This window comes from Perissodus microlepis, chromosome 23, assembly GCF_051167445.1.
Source record: "Perissodus microlepis isolate ML-2025 ecotype Zambia chromosome 23, ASM5116744v1, whole genome shotgun sequence".
Lineage (NCBI taxonomy): Eukaryota > Metazoa > Chordata > Actinopteri > Cichliformes > Cichlidae > Perissodus > Perissodus microlepis.
In genome coordinates, this window is record NC_140482.1 from 31,194,258 (window position 1) to 31,209,677 (window position 15,420).

General features: G+C 42.3%; 1 protein-coding gene across 8 annotated transcripts in view; it reads right to left on the bottom strand.

Annotated features, from left to right (window-relative positions):
* The window catches only part of celf5a (cugbp, Elav-like family member 5a), a 185,723-nt gene that overhangs the window by 6,882 nt on the left and 163,421 nt on the right, over nt 1-15,420 (bottom strand). For 2 of the 8 annotated variants that reach the window (XM_084920858.1, XM_084920851.1), the window contains exons 7-10: nt 12,216-12,381; nt 2,841-3,056; nt 2,431-2,523; nt 1,478-1,621 (exon numbers count right to left, since the gene is read on the bottom strand). In XM_084920858.1, the coding sequence (XP_084776984.1) occupies nt 1,478-1,621; nt 2,431-2,523; nt 2,841-3,056; nt 12,216-12,381 (619 nt within the window). The remainder of the gene's footprint in view (nt 1-1,477; nt 1,622-2,430; nt 2,524-2,840; nt 3,057-12,215; nt 12,382-15,420) is intronic. The other 6 variants (XM_084920853.1, XM_084920857.1, XM_084920855.1 and 3 more) reach the window with 6 other exon arrangements.

The window sequence follows — 15,420 nt, forward strand, 5'->3', positions numbered from 1 at the left end:
AATGACTGAGGGTTAACACGCCTACAAAGTTTCATTGACTCAGTGCTATTCTTTTAATTTTCTGACCTGTGAATAAGTGAAAGAGAAAAAAAAAATCACAGAATAAATGAGTTCGATCAAAACAAGAGCAAACACAGAACGATGATCATAGGAGACAAATCTGCTGCAGACACACAAAACCTCCCCGACATAAACCACCTCCTCAAACCTATGAACATCCTGTTTCCATCATGTGTAAAAATAAAGCCTTGAGAATTCAGTGACCAGAAATTTCAGTGGAGTGTGTCTCCGCTGATGCGCTCCGCTGTGTCTGTGGTGTCATTAGGAACAGCTGATGACCCATGAAAAAACAGCAGGAGGCTCTCCACGTCCACCGCCACATGGGAGGGAGTCTACATGGCCTGCTTGGCTCAGGTTTGGCCCATTACGGGGGAAAAGTTGGGCTACAAAGAGCCGAGCTGAACGGAAGTCTGAAGAAAGTATAGAGGCGGGAAAAGGAGGTGACCTCCTAACCCGCCATCAGCTTAATGCGTTCGGGCTAGAAACAGAGAGGAGATACCCGTTTAGAGGTCTAAGCTCAGTTTCTCTCTTTTACACCCCATCAATCTAAGTTTATTCCCTCTTTCTCCTTTCTAGATTAATTACACACGTGTTCCCTCCTTCCCCAGGCCTAACATTATGTTGTAAATGCATACTGCATAAGTCAATACTGCAAATAGCTCCTCTTTCATGAATTTATATATTATTAAGTCCCCCAAGGGAGACAGAACTGGTGATCAATTTCGCCCAAGGTTCTTTGGTTCCCTGAAGTGAAAACAAAAGCTGATCTATAATTGTCCTTTTCCTTCCTTCCCCTCAACCATCACTGCCTGCCTTTTTGTAAGCCCTGGGGTTGGATGCGCATGTAGGCTGCCAGAGCTAAATGGAACAAGAGGTGTGGAAATGTGTGAATCAGCCTCAGCGGTGAAGGTATTGACAGATATTGGGGTTACACAATGGTGATGAGGATGCTGATGCAGCACCTCAAGGTTTCCAGGTCACACAGCCGGCAAGCAGAAGCAAGGACGTGCGGTCTGATCGACTACATCCCGATTATTTTGGCTGCAATGTACTCTGCGCATTGCTTTAAAAGCGCCGGTGCCAAAATACAACAGTCATCAAGATGCAAAATTAGGTCAGTCTGTCAGGGGTAAGATCACTCAGTCCTCCAGGTCTGTGAGCTGTCAAATGTCATCAGAGGCAATGGTATATACATTATATATATAACAAATTTAGTGTTATGTGTTTGAAAATAAAGAAAAGACAAACATTTTACTATTTAACCTGTATACACTAAGACTGATTTATTATTATTAGATTTATTCAGAACCAAGTGTCTTTATCTCTCAAGCCGGGGTCAATACAAATCGACTTGATATAATTTCATATTATATCAAGTCGGTCTTGGACTGTGTGCGTGTTGCATTGTAGGACTCACCAAAGCACTTGCTCTGGTTGGTTGCCCTGTCCATGAAGACCTTAGAGGAGATGACGGTACCGAAGGGCAGAAACATTTGCATGAGTTCATTGTCTCCAAACTCCTGTGGCAGGTGGTAGATGAACAGGTTACAACCCTCTGGACCTGGTTGCAGAGATACAGCGAAAGTTTGATAGAAAAAGAGAGAAACAGCAGTGAGTTTGTCTTTTTCAGACCTACATATCACCCAAAATAAATACAGAATATGTGCAAAGAGCTGTCTCAGACATATCTGGCACTACCCATCATACAAAAATAAATAAATGATTAATTAACATTGGTAGAATTAGACAGTACAGTCTGAAATGAGCATTCATGCATGAGCATCCACTCTCATGATTCCTTCATATGTGGCCTTTAGATGTATCTTCACCGTTCCTGCACACACCTGGCACAGGCTCAAATCATAATTAAAATATACATTATGTGTTGCTATTTTATAAAATAAAATGAAATAAAATTGCAACACGAACTTATTAAAATCATCACATTGCATGCTGAAAATCTTCAAATAAGCTGTCCCAATTTGCCTGCAACCATATTTTTTACATTTTCATTAATGTTGTTTATATGTGTGTTTCATCCACACTTACTGTCACAGCTGGCTATTTTAACAGATATGCTACTACTTATCACTATTACTATATATTACTATAATACTGCTCTACATCAATCCCCATGTTTTATGTCGAGACGAGACCTGTTTACAGTCTCACACAGTCCGCTCTGTTTATCTATTAAACACAATGAAAATGATGTTAGAGTGTTTTTCTTCTCTCGCTGTACAACAACACTCAAAATGAAGTGTGTACAGTGTAAAAGCAAAGCAAGACTGGTCTCTCGTGCTCATCTCCCTGTTTAGCCATTACAAAGTATGAGGCATGTGAAGTGTAAAAGCAATAATGTTCTCTCACCCTCACCTTCTCTCTGCTGCTGCTGCTGGATGACCTGTGCTGGTTGGGGCAGCGTTTGGCCAATGGGAGTCAGCGTAGTGGCCGGGTAGATCGCTGCGGACGCGAAGCAGTAGAACAAGGAAGGAAGGAGGGAATGTGAGAGAGATGAGTGCAAAATCGGGGATCCCACAGAGAACGGTGTCAAGGATGCTTAAGGTCGATCACACAAGCGTAACACGTAATCAAAGCCTCTCTGATGTTTTGTTCTGAGGCGCTGTCCTACACTATCTGAATACATACCACCTCACGCTACTCACGCACCACATAGCCTGCAGTTATTGTCTCATAGCTGCTACTCATTTATAGTGTTTACACGCCAGTGCAAAACCTCAGAATAACAGAATCGTAAACAAAGCCGTTCTGTCTCCTACCTGTGTACTGCTGTACACCAGTGAAGGCTTGCTGGAGGGTGTCGGCAGCAGTGGGGCTCTGGGTGGAGTAGGGCGGCAGGCCGTTGGTGTAAACGGTCTCCACGGCAGGGTGTCCGTTGGGCTGATGAGGGATGCCGGTGAATCCGTTGACGATAGGCGTGACGATGCTGGGTACAGCGGAGGTGGTGATGTTGGCTGGTGGAGAACTGAGGCCTGCTGGGAAAAAGGTTGGCTGTTGAGCACTTCATCTGGATCTCTGCGCATAATACTACAAGAGTTGTACAGCACTCAGACTTACACTAGCAGGCAGACACGCTTTTTCTCATAAAGTGCCGAGAAAAACAGTTCTCTGTACACACACACACACACTCACACATTAAACACACAAAACTCGTGACCACGAACTACACTGTGTCTTCTCTCTAATGCAAGGACACGGGTGCAACGTGAATCTGTCACATATCCGCCGTTTGTTGTGACACATCCTGCAGGATAGCTGGGGAGTCAACCTGTGAAAAATGAGCCTGTCTGTAGTGTTTGTGCGATACCCTGCTGGCTTGTACTGCTCAAGATGATGAAACCACTATGCAACTTCTGAGAGAAAAAAAAGAAAAAGGCGAAACAGATCTAGACTAGATAGAAGCAGATTACAGGGGGAGATTTGCTTGAATGAGCAGGTAGCAAATACACAAAGATGTCTCGTACTTTTACACATCATAAAAAAAAAAAAGAAGACAAAAGAACAACAGTTGGCAGTTTGACAAATGGGTGGGTCATAACATATATGGCACACGCCTGAAAGGCAGCTGCAGAAGGGTTCATGAGTGGAATCAAAATTGGATGCTCCGTGTTCTCTGTCATTCAATGCATTTTAAAAAGGACCCTCCTTTAGAAAGTGCTTCCAATTATGGCGGGGACGTCAAAGTGCCCATTCTCAGCAGAATCTCACTTTGTGATGGTCTCTCTAAAAGCGCTTCTCTGTGGCAAAGCATCCAAGCTCATTGAAGTACAGCTCCCCCGAGGACCACCTCTCAATCTCAAAGCCCTCACCCTGATTGGACAGAAAGCCCAGGTTGTCACAGAAACCCTTCAGCGTGCTATATTTCCACAATCTGGGACCTCGATAAGGGACTTCTTATGAGTAGATTAGATAGCGTACACAATCACAACCAGCTCACGCAAATTGTACACTGAGATATGTGGCAATGCAAACAAAAAGACGCAGTATCACCAGAGCTGGGGTCTTACTCAAAAGCATTACATCACCCCAAAACTACATTACCAGCTGAAACCTCCTACTGCTGACTCCTATCATCTATGTTGGATTATTTTTATTGCTCTCTATCAATAATTGCCCCTTTGTCTTCAATCCTCACCTCTCCTACTCTGTTTTATTCTCCATCGTCTCTCCCTGTCTCAGCATTTAAACCACGAGGAAGCTGACAGTGGAGGAGGCAGATGCAGTGACCAGGGGAGTTGCCCCAGTCCAGCGAGAGCTGTTGTGTCTTTTGCACTGATTTTCTTTTACTTTTTTTTATCTCTTTTTTTTATGAAGCCTCCCCATGATTGCTTGTTTCCTGCAGAGCTGTGATGAATTAGACTGCAGCTTCAGCCCATTCTCCTACCAGGACCCAGGAGAGCGCCGCTCCTATTCTGAGGGCTAGAGACAGCCAGTCTGCTCAGGCCACACGCACTTTACTGTACCACCAGATAATGCACCCTCTCCATCATCAGGCAAATTCATTTTCCAAGCCTTAGCCATAGTGTGGGAGCACACGCCTATGTATTTGCAGCAGTTGTGCAGTGATAGCAGGAGTAGCAGCAGAAGTACTCGGTGGTAGCACGGACCCCTTATGTGCAATTTCATAAGTTCCGAGGTCAGCAATTACATATGACATCGGTACTGAAGGAGAACACACGAGAGAAGTCACAGATTGGGGCCACTGAGTCCAGTCTGTTCATCATGTTGGAAATGCCACAGCAAGGAATGAACAGAAGTCTTATAAACACTACATTATCGCACCACAGTCAGTAAAGAGTGAAAAAGGGAAGTATTACTAAGTCTCCTGAACTAGATATTTTCATTTTATCCCTCAGTGGACACATAGTTCTTGCATTGTGAAAAACTGCATTCATAGCTTGTTTACAATGCGCACCCAAGAGTGCTGATGTACATGTGGCTGTCGGGATGTTTCGCAACTATCAGGCTGTAATGACATGTTGTTCTTCACTCTGGCATGAGTGAATACAAAGCTGTAGGACAGAGGATTACATATTCCATACATTTTGCTCTGAACTATAAATTTACTGTTCTTTATGACTTCACCAAGGAACACACTGCACTGCTAAACAGTATCCATATGTGTTTGTCCAATACATATACTTATGTTGTGGAAGCAAAATTACTCTCATCTTCTTGAAAGCTTCTTTTTAGAGGGAAAAACTGTTGATTTGCTCCTTGCTAAGGAGAAAAAGCCTTCACATGCAACAGAAGTATTTATTATGCTAATTATATATTGAAATCAACAAGGAATGCTATACCCAAACTGGAGAGTGCAGTCATTACCGGCAGAAGGACTGTCTTTTGCCAGAGCAAGTAATAAGTACTCAAAACAGATGCTTTCATCTAACTGATTTAAAATGCGACGCATTTAGAGTCAAAGAGAAAATGTCTGTCTTCTGTGAATAACACTGTGAGGGTGGGGGTAGCTTTCAAAGTCCAGTTGTGATCCTAAGAAGAACTCTGACTTTCAATACTGCCCTTTAGATAAGGAATAAATATTTATAAAGCAAATCAAGTGTGACACAAAACAAATGCACTTCCAAATGAATGTGTTTTATTGTTACAGAGTTTAATATAATTTTTCATCTAGTGAATATTTCAAAGCACATAAGTAGTTTTCAGTCAGTACGATAATTATTTGTGAAATCCTCCCCCTTGCTTGTCATCTCCACAGATCATTTAATAAATGGTTTTGAAAATGCAAGTGTACGCTGATGACTTAACTCTGATCAGCCGTGCCGCAACAGCTTTTCTGGCTTAAGTAGCAGTGAGCCCAAACAAATAACTAAATAATAGCCAGGGTAAAAAATAAATACTAGTAAAATTGCAGTGGACATAGCCACTATGGTTTCTGAACTTCCATTATGAAGTGACAACTTCAACATGTTGGCCATCAAAGACCCACATAGCAAGCAGGTCTGGCCCGGATCTGGTATCAAGCCGGCACTGCTGGCTGACTTCTGGCATGATAAGACGTATGTCATCCAGATACGGGCCAGGCCTGGAGTAGATGGCACTGTCTATGAGATGGCATGCCATATCTGGCTCGATTATGGTTTTGTTTATGTGGCCCAGGCCCATAGAAAACAGGTCTGGCCCGGATCCAGCATCAAGCTGACACTTCTGACTGACTGGTGTCATAGCAGGGTGTATGTCAACCAGATGTGGGCCAGGTCTGGCAATGATGGCACTATTTATGTTCCTATTTTCCTATTTTAGTGAGCAGACCCAAATGCCATGTTGCAATACTATACTGCTGTGGTAGGCAACGTTTCAAATACAGATTTGACAGGTTCGTGAGTGTAAACTTTATCGAAAACCTAGTGACGGTTTACTCATCTTTCCCTGTAGGTAGCCGTAGCTCAGGAGGTAGAGCAGGCCACCTACTGATAGGAAGGTTAGTGGTTTGAACCCAGTCTCTGCTAGAGTATGAATGTGGTTAGGAAGCGCTCAGTTTAGAGAAAGTGTGTGATTGGGTGAATGTGGCATGTTGTATAGAGCACTTTGAGGAATCCTGGAGAGTAGGAAAGTGCTATATAAGAATCAGTCCATTCACTGTCTGAATAGAGATTTGCCATGTTACTTTTGCACTATTATGTTCCGCCACTTGTTGTTATTACATGGCTTGATTAAGGTACACATTAGGCTGTCATCTGGGGCATCACAGGGCCAGCAGTGTGTCTGCAACTGGCCCATTTGTGGGCCACCTCTGGCAAACCAGATCTGGGCCACCAAAGGGCCGTTATTCTTTGCGATATGTGGGGACGTGTAAGCACATTGTGTGGGCCAGATTGGGGCCATACCATTTTTGCTATGTGGGGACATTCCGACTGAGAGTAACCATTGACTGTCTATTTTTGTTTATTCTAAAACAATCATCCTTCTTTACTAAATAAGACTTGAAGAATGGCGATTGAAAACATAAATTCAAGAAGAAAATGTGCAATGAGATTATAAACCAAGCGAAAAGCAGAGCAGCTCCTGCATTAAATTTTATACTAACTTTTCTGTTACTGGATTTTAACCTCTGTTGGTCATCGAAAGGAAGGCAAGTTTAAGGAACCTCAACATTAGGTCCACTTTACAGATCCTGGGGCTACTTTAGTTTTCTTATACTGGGTACATATGATACGTGATGAAATTCCAACAGAAGAAAGACTCAAAAGCATGGAACTCCAAAAAAAAAGAAAAAATTCTTACTCATGGTAGATTTTTAGTACATAGAAAAAACACTGGAGATGAGGCAGCAGTATGGAAATAATGCAAGGAAAAGTTTGAAACGCAAGTTATGCAGAAAGAAAAATGCGTGGAACATTATTCACATAAGGAAGAAAGGCTGTATACAGATGAAAGGGAAGGACAAGGTTGGCATGAACTACGGCAGGTCAGGCATTCACAATGGGTGGGTGGGAACATGAGTACAGAAGGTAAAAATATATGAAACAGCACAAGTGATATTTAAAATAAAAACGGCAAATGAGAGCTAAACAAACAAGAAACTGAAAAAAATCCAACAGCAGACTGGGATCTAACACACAATACACCTGAGGAAAAGGATTCCAGCAAAGATTGAACTGCACTTTAATGGTGCCAGCGTCTAGCATCTGTTGGGAACAAATCCCATAGCGTAAAAGTTCAAACACCTAATCAACATCTTCCTCATGGGGAGAAACCAGTGGCCACAGCTTGAGCCACAGTCTGTAAATTGCATATCTATAGTGCCTTGGAGGGTGCTTCACTTACAGTCCTCACTTTGGCATGCTTGATAAAATTAATAGAAATGCAACTACTGAAAGGATCCCCTGACCATATGTTATATGCAATGCTAATCTATTTCCAGACTCATTTGCACTCTAGGCTCAGCAGCACCTTCTCGTACAGAATCTTCCTCCAAACTGCTATTCAAATATGAAACAAGTTCCCCAAGTACAGAGCTGGACAGATAACAGAGAGAGACCTCCAAGCCTTTCAGGCAAGCGTAAACACACACTTCTAGACCACACAATTTATTTCCCTGCACACTGCAATGAGCAAAGTGAGCCGCCAGAAAAAGGATTCCAACCTCTAAATGTATAATCATGCGATATACAATCTTAATTTGCCTTAGTTTATACGGAAAAATATTATAGCATTTTTTCAGCTGATATTAAAATGAAACTATGTGAAACTCGACAAATCATTTATTACTAAATAAATATTAGATAATAAAACAAAAACAAAAACCTTCCACACTACTAAGCCTCCAGTGCTTCCTGCTCTACTTCTGAAGCTCATATGCATTCAATACACTGACCAAAGCAATGTGCCTGGCTTTCAGATGCCTGAGCAGACCAGCTGGGCAGCTTGTGAAGCTCCACTGCCTGCGTGCACCGGAGATCAAATCTGGTCAAGGCAAGAGGAGTGCCTGTGGCCCCTGAACAAACTTGAAGGCAACAGAAAAAGGGCTACCTTTTGCTCACTTCTAATTTTGAGAAATGTCATTATTTTGATGCCAGAGTCATGGTTTAATCTAAAAGCTGAGAAGAGACATTTGCATTTAAGGAACAATGGCAACTTATCCGTCAGACAAAGTGTCATGAAAAACAAACCATTTTTTTTAAATTTAATTTTTTACCTTTGCCTGCACTGGAAAGACATCTCTACAGCCTTAAAGAAAGCACTTAGAGTAAAAGCATATTTCAGACTAAGAAGGACTGAAAGCTCGAGGTCACACCATCACTTGGGACACACAGGTATTCATCTTTCCAGCTGTTTCCTTTGGCTCTGAACAGACTGTCGCTATCCTTGGATGTGATGTTTTGATCTAAACGTGAAGGATAGTTGATGCTTTGTTCTAAATAAATATCTTAGCTTACCTGTCCTTTGATTGTTTGTGTTAGAATTAGTCCTTGCCAGTGCAAGGAAGCCATAGAGGACAGGTGGCATTAAGAAAGATCATCACGTCAAACAGCTCATTAGTTCCCTGGTGCTTTGTCACCACCGAAGTGTTCCGTATCCATGGTGTAGCCATGTTTGAATCCAGCAGGGATGTTGTGGCACATTCGGGCTGGCTCTAAGTGTAACGGGCTCGTCTCTTGCTGTGTAGCATCTGCACTATACTTTGTGTAATATGCACTTGTGCATGCACATCTTCAGTGTAGAGCAGCACCATGCAACAGAACATTAGAGCGACTTTGATTACACACTTCTCACATCCTAACAAAGCATTCTTGACACTGCGTGTTCCTCACCACATATACCCAGCGGGATTCACATCTCTCTCCATTTCTCCTTCCTCTCCTCCCTCACCCTCTTTATCTCCCCCCCACCCTCCACCCTCTTAATCCAGCTTTTCCTCTCTCTCCCTTCTTTTGTTTAACTTTTATTTCTTCTGCAGCACTCAGGGAGCGGCACCTGGTGAACATTATTTTCAAAAAGCATCATCATGCATCATTGTAAGGATACATGCTCTAATCAGCTGAACCATCTGGCAAACGGCTTATGCACCATCAAGCTTAAATGCTGTGCATCTGTTGATCAAATGGATGTCTCATTGTTTTCAGGGTAACACCCTTAACCTCGGAGCCTCTTTGTACTTAAGCCTGCTGTCAAACAAGGTTTGGTATGTTGCAGAGGTTATGGAGATCATTTAAATAAAAGACTAGTGTCACATCACACTTTTATCCCAAGATCGGGAAGGGTTTTCATCTATAAAACCATTATTGGAGCTTTATGTTAATGCAGAGCAGTATGTGTCACTCAGAAAGGCAGTAGTATGGCTATCAATAGGTAATAGCTCTCATTTCACAAGGAAAGGGGACATTAACCTTTCTACCTTTTATGCTTTTGTACACAACTGCCAAATGTCAGAATTTAATTAAGCTGATGAGACGTCTTAATGCATAAATTAAACCTCTGTTGAAGCAGAGAAGCGCTGTGCTCCCAGACCCCAAAAAACAGATTCTGATATTACAATGAATAATTCCACTGACTCGTGGCAGACATCCTACAGTCTCTCAGTAGTGTCAGAGTCTCTTGGCCTACTTATACAGACAGCCTTGCCAGTAATGTTATGTATTCAATGAACTCTAAATAAGTCATAGCCACAAGTGTGAAAAGGGAGAGAGAAAATAGCTGTGTATACCAAAGCAGCACGTTAGTCTACCACTGCTGCAACTGCTGGCAACCACACTCATAATAACCAATGAAGAAAGGGGAAATAAGATATTTTATATTAAAGATAGTCCTTGGAACTTCATGAAATTGATGATTTCTCTCAGGGATTAAAAATGTATTACATGCAATAATAAAAGTTAATCAGTGAATGGAAGCTTGCATAGAGGCATGGTCAAAATTACACAAATAGCACCACTTCATACACATCAGGATCACAGGCTTAAAGACACTTGTGATTCTCCTCTTACGCCCCATGACCACAAATATCTTGCTCTCCACTGAATTACAGACAAAAGCAAAATCAGCATTACTTCCTTTAGAGTTAGACACTGATTTTCAGTGCAGAAGAGAAGAGACTGGACAAAGCCCTCACACACACAGACACACACACACAATGTGTTTTCATATCTTTGTGGGGACATTTAATTGACATAATGCATTCCCTAGCCGCTTACCCTAACCATCAAAAACCTAATCCTTACCCTCAGCCTAAACCTAACTGTAACCCAATTGTAACCCTGACACTAAAACCACATTTTGAGTCTGAAAAATGTCTTCAAACTCATGGGAAGGGCTGTTGGTCCCCACAAGCATCGTAAACTTCCGATTTTTGGTTCCCACAAAGCTATGTAAACACGGACACACACGCACACGCAGAGATAGGGGAAGATAGAAGGGCAGGGAGGCAGGGAGAGATGTTCCTAGCCTTTCAGTTGCACTGTCTTTCATCAGCACTATTGTGTTGCCAAATACAGGTATGCATGCTGAACACAAAGATGTGAATTCGAGCACTGTCAGAGGTATACGCATCAAAATATGAGTTTCTCAGCAACGCTTAGCTCCACATTTAATCACTGTCTCGGATTGATTACGGCCACCCCAAAAGTGCACACACTGCACTGAAAACATCACTGTGCATTTTTGACAAATGGGTCTCCTCTCTGGAAATATTTGCTGAAGGTGAAAATTATACGTTACACATACGGCATGTGTGCCCACTGCCATGTTCCATTCTTTCACTTTTTGTAAATGTATATAAATTGATTTTAAAGGGTAAATTTAATGGTTAAGAAGAGTCCCTAGCATTTCATTTTCTCACTTATTAATCCGACTGACTGTTGGTTGTGTTAAGCTGGACGACAGAAAAATTTTAAATAAAAAAAAATACCAACTTTTTTTTCCCCAACGTAAACTGCAGTTCAGCAGGAATTTGATAAAGCACAGCAATTTCTGCAGAAACTGGATTCTTATGATGCCTATAAAGAAAACCCTAAACTAGGCCTTGTTGTGCTGATGATGCTCACACTGACTGGTTTAAAGTTACCAAAGACATCACCTTAAAAACTCAATACTGCAGTGTTGGCAAAGTAGATGAGGGGAGCACAACAAAGACTTTGCTACTGTATTATTTATTTTGGCTCATGCTTTTGTTGAGTGGAGAATCTTGAAGTTCTCTCTGTCTCAAGAAAAATGAAACACTGCTGAATAAGCAAATGTTAGGCAGTAGGTAGGTGTTTCAAAGTCCTTCCCTTTCCTCTGTAATGGATCTGCATAAGAGGTGTTTGTTATGGAAAACAAAACCAAGTGCATGCAGATCATGCACAAGTGCTTCAAAGCACAAGGTCAAAATACTACAGGGAAATTAGCGGCTTATCTGTAAAGTTACTTATTGATATTCCTTCTTCTGCTGCTACTACACTAACCCCAAATATTGTTAGCATTCACAAACAACATAAACATGCAAATCCCACTTTTTTATTCATTTTTTCTCCCTCCAGAGGAATCATTTTGGATCACCAGAAATGAGGCACGCTTTCGTTTGGCTTGTGCACATAAAGGCTAACATGTAAATGCACATACAGGCATGTTCCATTCACTGGCCTGGTACAAAGAAACAAACATAAGCAAGAGGAAAGGGAATGAAACTGTGTGCTCACCCAGGGTTTGATGAAACTCACCCGACACCGGGGTCATGGGGGTGGGCGGGAGGCTGTTGATGTTGAGCGCCCCCATCTGGTGGATCTGTGTGGCGGGGAAAGCCACACTAGGCGTGAGGTAACCTCCGTGGCTTGCTGCCATGATGGCTGCCTGCTGCTGCATGAGCTAAAGAAGAGGGACACGGAGAGATGGGTGGAGGAAAGGATGGTCGGATGGGGTGTGTGAGACAGGAGGGAGCAGCAGGTAGAAGGGATGTAAGAAAGGTCAGGGGAGGACAGATGGTAATGAAAAATATAGTAAGTTGCAAAGTAGTCAAAAAAATGACGGGAGAAGGAGAGCAAGAGAGAAACATAGCACGGGTAGAACAGAGGGGAGGGATGTATGTTGAGGTTGATGGATGGATAGTGCATGAAAAGTACAGAGAAAGTAGAGCGGAATAAAAGAAAGAGAAGAAAAAAGAAGCCTGTCAACCTATGTTTAGTGAATCTGTCTCTCCTCCCAGCTGGAAGCCTGTCACCAGCTGCAGAAACGATTTAATAGCTGTCTGTTGGGCTCACACAAATCAAGGCATTGACATGTGCACATTATCTCTGTACTCAGGGAACAGGCAAAGTTTGCAGAGTTGCAATGCTTTTTTCCCCCCTTACAATTGTCAAACTTCACAATACTGTTTGCTGTAGCTATAGAAATGCCACAGACGTCCCCTCCCCCTGCTCCTTGGACTCGTTCCTAATTTCTGTGATGTATTTGTGATGATGTATCCTGACATTCATCCATATTTTAAGTTTCTCTTGTTTTTTTAATTCAGGCAGAAACCAGTAACAAAACAAAAGGAATATATTTGGGATTTGGATTTCAGTAAATGACCAAAGTCTTTGCCACTGAAAAGTTAATCATTGCCGAAAATGTTGTTTGACTCTGTTTTCAGACTGTGACTCATCAAACGAATGTTTTAATGTGAGCTTAGCGAGCAACTCGGGTTTCAGACTATGTTAGTAATATACAGTCAGTTGGTTAATAGCAGTCAATTTTCACCCACTGGCCGATCCCACAAAGAGATCAAATCAATAGTCTTTCATTCGCTCTGCATTTCTGCTTAGCATGAAGTAAGAAGTGAGCGCTGAAGCTTTTTTCCATCAAACGCAGAGTGCTTATTCATGTGCACAGGAAATGCTCACATGCACCGCTGCCTTGAAGTGCACCCACACATATACTCACCTGTTCACACAACATGAATGACAGAGAATATTCGAGCTTCTGCGCTTAACTTAAACTCTTCCTGTGCAAACCCCAAGCTGAATACTGAAATTAGAAGAAAATCCATCTTGGTACATTCATGTGTACAGTTTGTGAACCTGTGGGTTTATCTGGGGATTCAACAATCTTTTGCAGGCTGTGAAGCTTCCCATCAGACATGCAGAACTGTGCGGTATAGGAATACAAACGCAGCTGGACCAGCTTCTTGCCCTCGCCTCTGCATCTGTTTAATACTGCATAGCTTGTATCTCTTTGGAGAGCCACCGATGGCCATGGCCTGAGACTCGTATGAGCAGAAATCAAACTCCTCCGCCACTGGGACTAATGCTAATGATGACATTGTGAGACAGCGAAGGTATAGAATGTCACTCTGCTTGTATTTGCATGTGGACTCTGCAACGGAAAAGCCAATTATTTTCCCTTAGTGCCCCTGTCAGGTAACCTGAAAGCAGCTGTCCTGCTGTAGCATGCCCAGTGCTGGCATCTCATCCATTAACCACATGCCTTGCCATTGCTATCTATTAACGCCTTTTGTCATTTGCATAATTTTATCAGCATGACAAATGGGGATCATCCATTTCTTTCCAAATAAGATGAATTGAGGCTTTAAGAGGATATAGCTGAAAGAGCCTGAAATGGAACAAGAAACTAAACAAAAGCAATGGCATATAAACAAATAGGTCCAGAGGTTCTAGGGCTCACTTGCTTTGGCAATTTTGTGATTGCCCTCCTATTAGGACGTGAACAGGGTTGGACATCAGGAGGAAGAGTCTTACTGAAACACCACCTATTGTTTTTTTTTATTTATTTATTTATTTAGTCTTGAGGTACCAGGGACTTTGGGATGACTCTAATAAGCTTGAACCCACTGGCAGCCCTGTGACCTTGTACAACCTGCAGGTCCGGATGCTGTAATAATGCAGTGGAAGTAAATATTGGCATGCCCAGAATACTATCTTCTCTCCCAAGGCATGTTTTAGATAATGCAATCCTTCATGCCGGCCGTCAGATTGTCATGGATAGCAGCTCTCGAATTAATTGGTGCTTCAGCAAATCAATTCATACCAGCAAATTGGAAACTGAAGCATGCAGTTATGTTGGAATGCAGTGGTTATTACACTCTGGTCTTTAATAATAAATAAAATAAAGACCAGAGTGGTTATGTTGACTGAGATTTTCAAAGTCATTCCATTTTATGTTTCATATGTCTACGCTTTCCCCCTTCCTTTTGTGCAAAATTTCAAAGGCATTATATTCAAAAGCCATTCCTCTTCCTTTATTTATGCACTACCCAACAGATAGCAAATGTCTCTGGCAAAGAATGAGCACAACTGAGTCTTCATCATCACAGACTCAACCTTTTCTTCCATTTTTCTTTTCCTCTTGGAAGAGGAAAGAAACAGGCGGACAGAAACAACGAGGACAAAAGAGAAATGTGTGAGATGAAAGGGAGCAAAGAAAGTTGCCCAGGCTCCAGCAACATTCATTTAGTGTCAGACATCTGCTTTTTTATTGCAACCTGATGGCATTACTCTCCCCTGGTGCTAGCAGGCAATCACCTCTTTATCACATGGCAATTATCTCTGTAGCGCTGCTCTGTGACTCGCCGACTCTCAGCACTGTCACATGTGACCCCTTATAGCCCAACCAGCCAGTGACGGAGCGAGAGGGGAGGAGAGAGAGGGGGTGAAATAGGTTGGAAAAAAAAAAATAAGTGAGCGAGAGAGACAGTGGGTCAATGAGGATAACTAAAAGACTGAAGGATAAAACTCAAGGGCCTCATTTGTTACCGCCGTGCTCGAAGGCTGTATTTTCACAGAAAGATTATAATAGGTTCTTTCATCTCTGATGCACTTTGCTGTACCGTGCATGTGTGTGTGTCTAGACGCATGCAGGAGCTGTCCAAAGCCTGTCCTCACAGTGAAATCAGGCCACACACATGCTGAT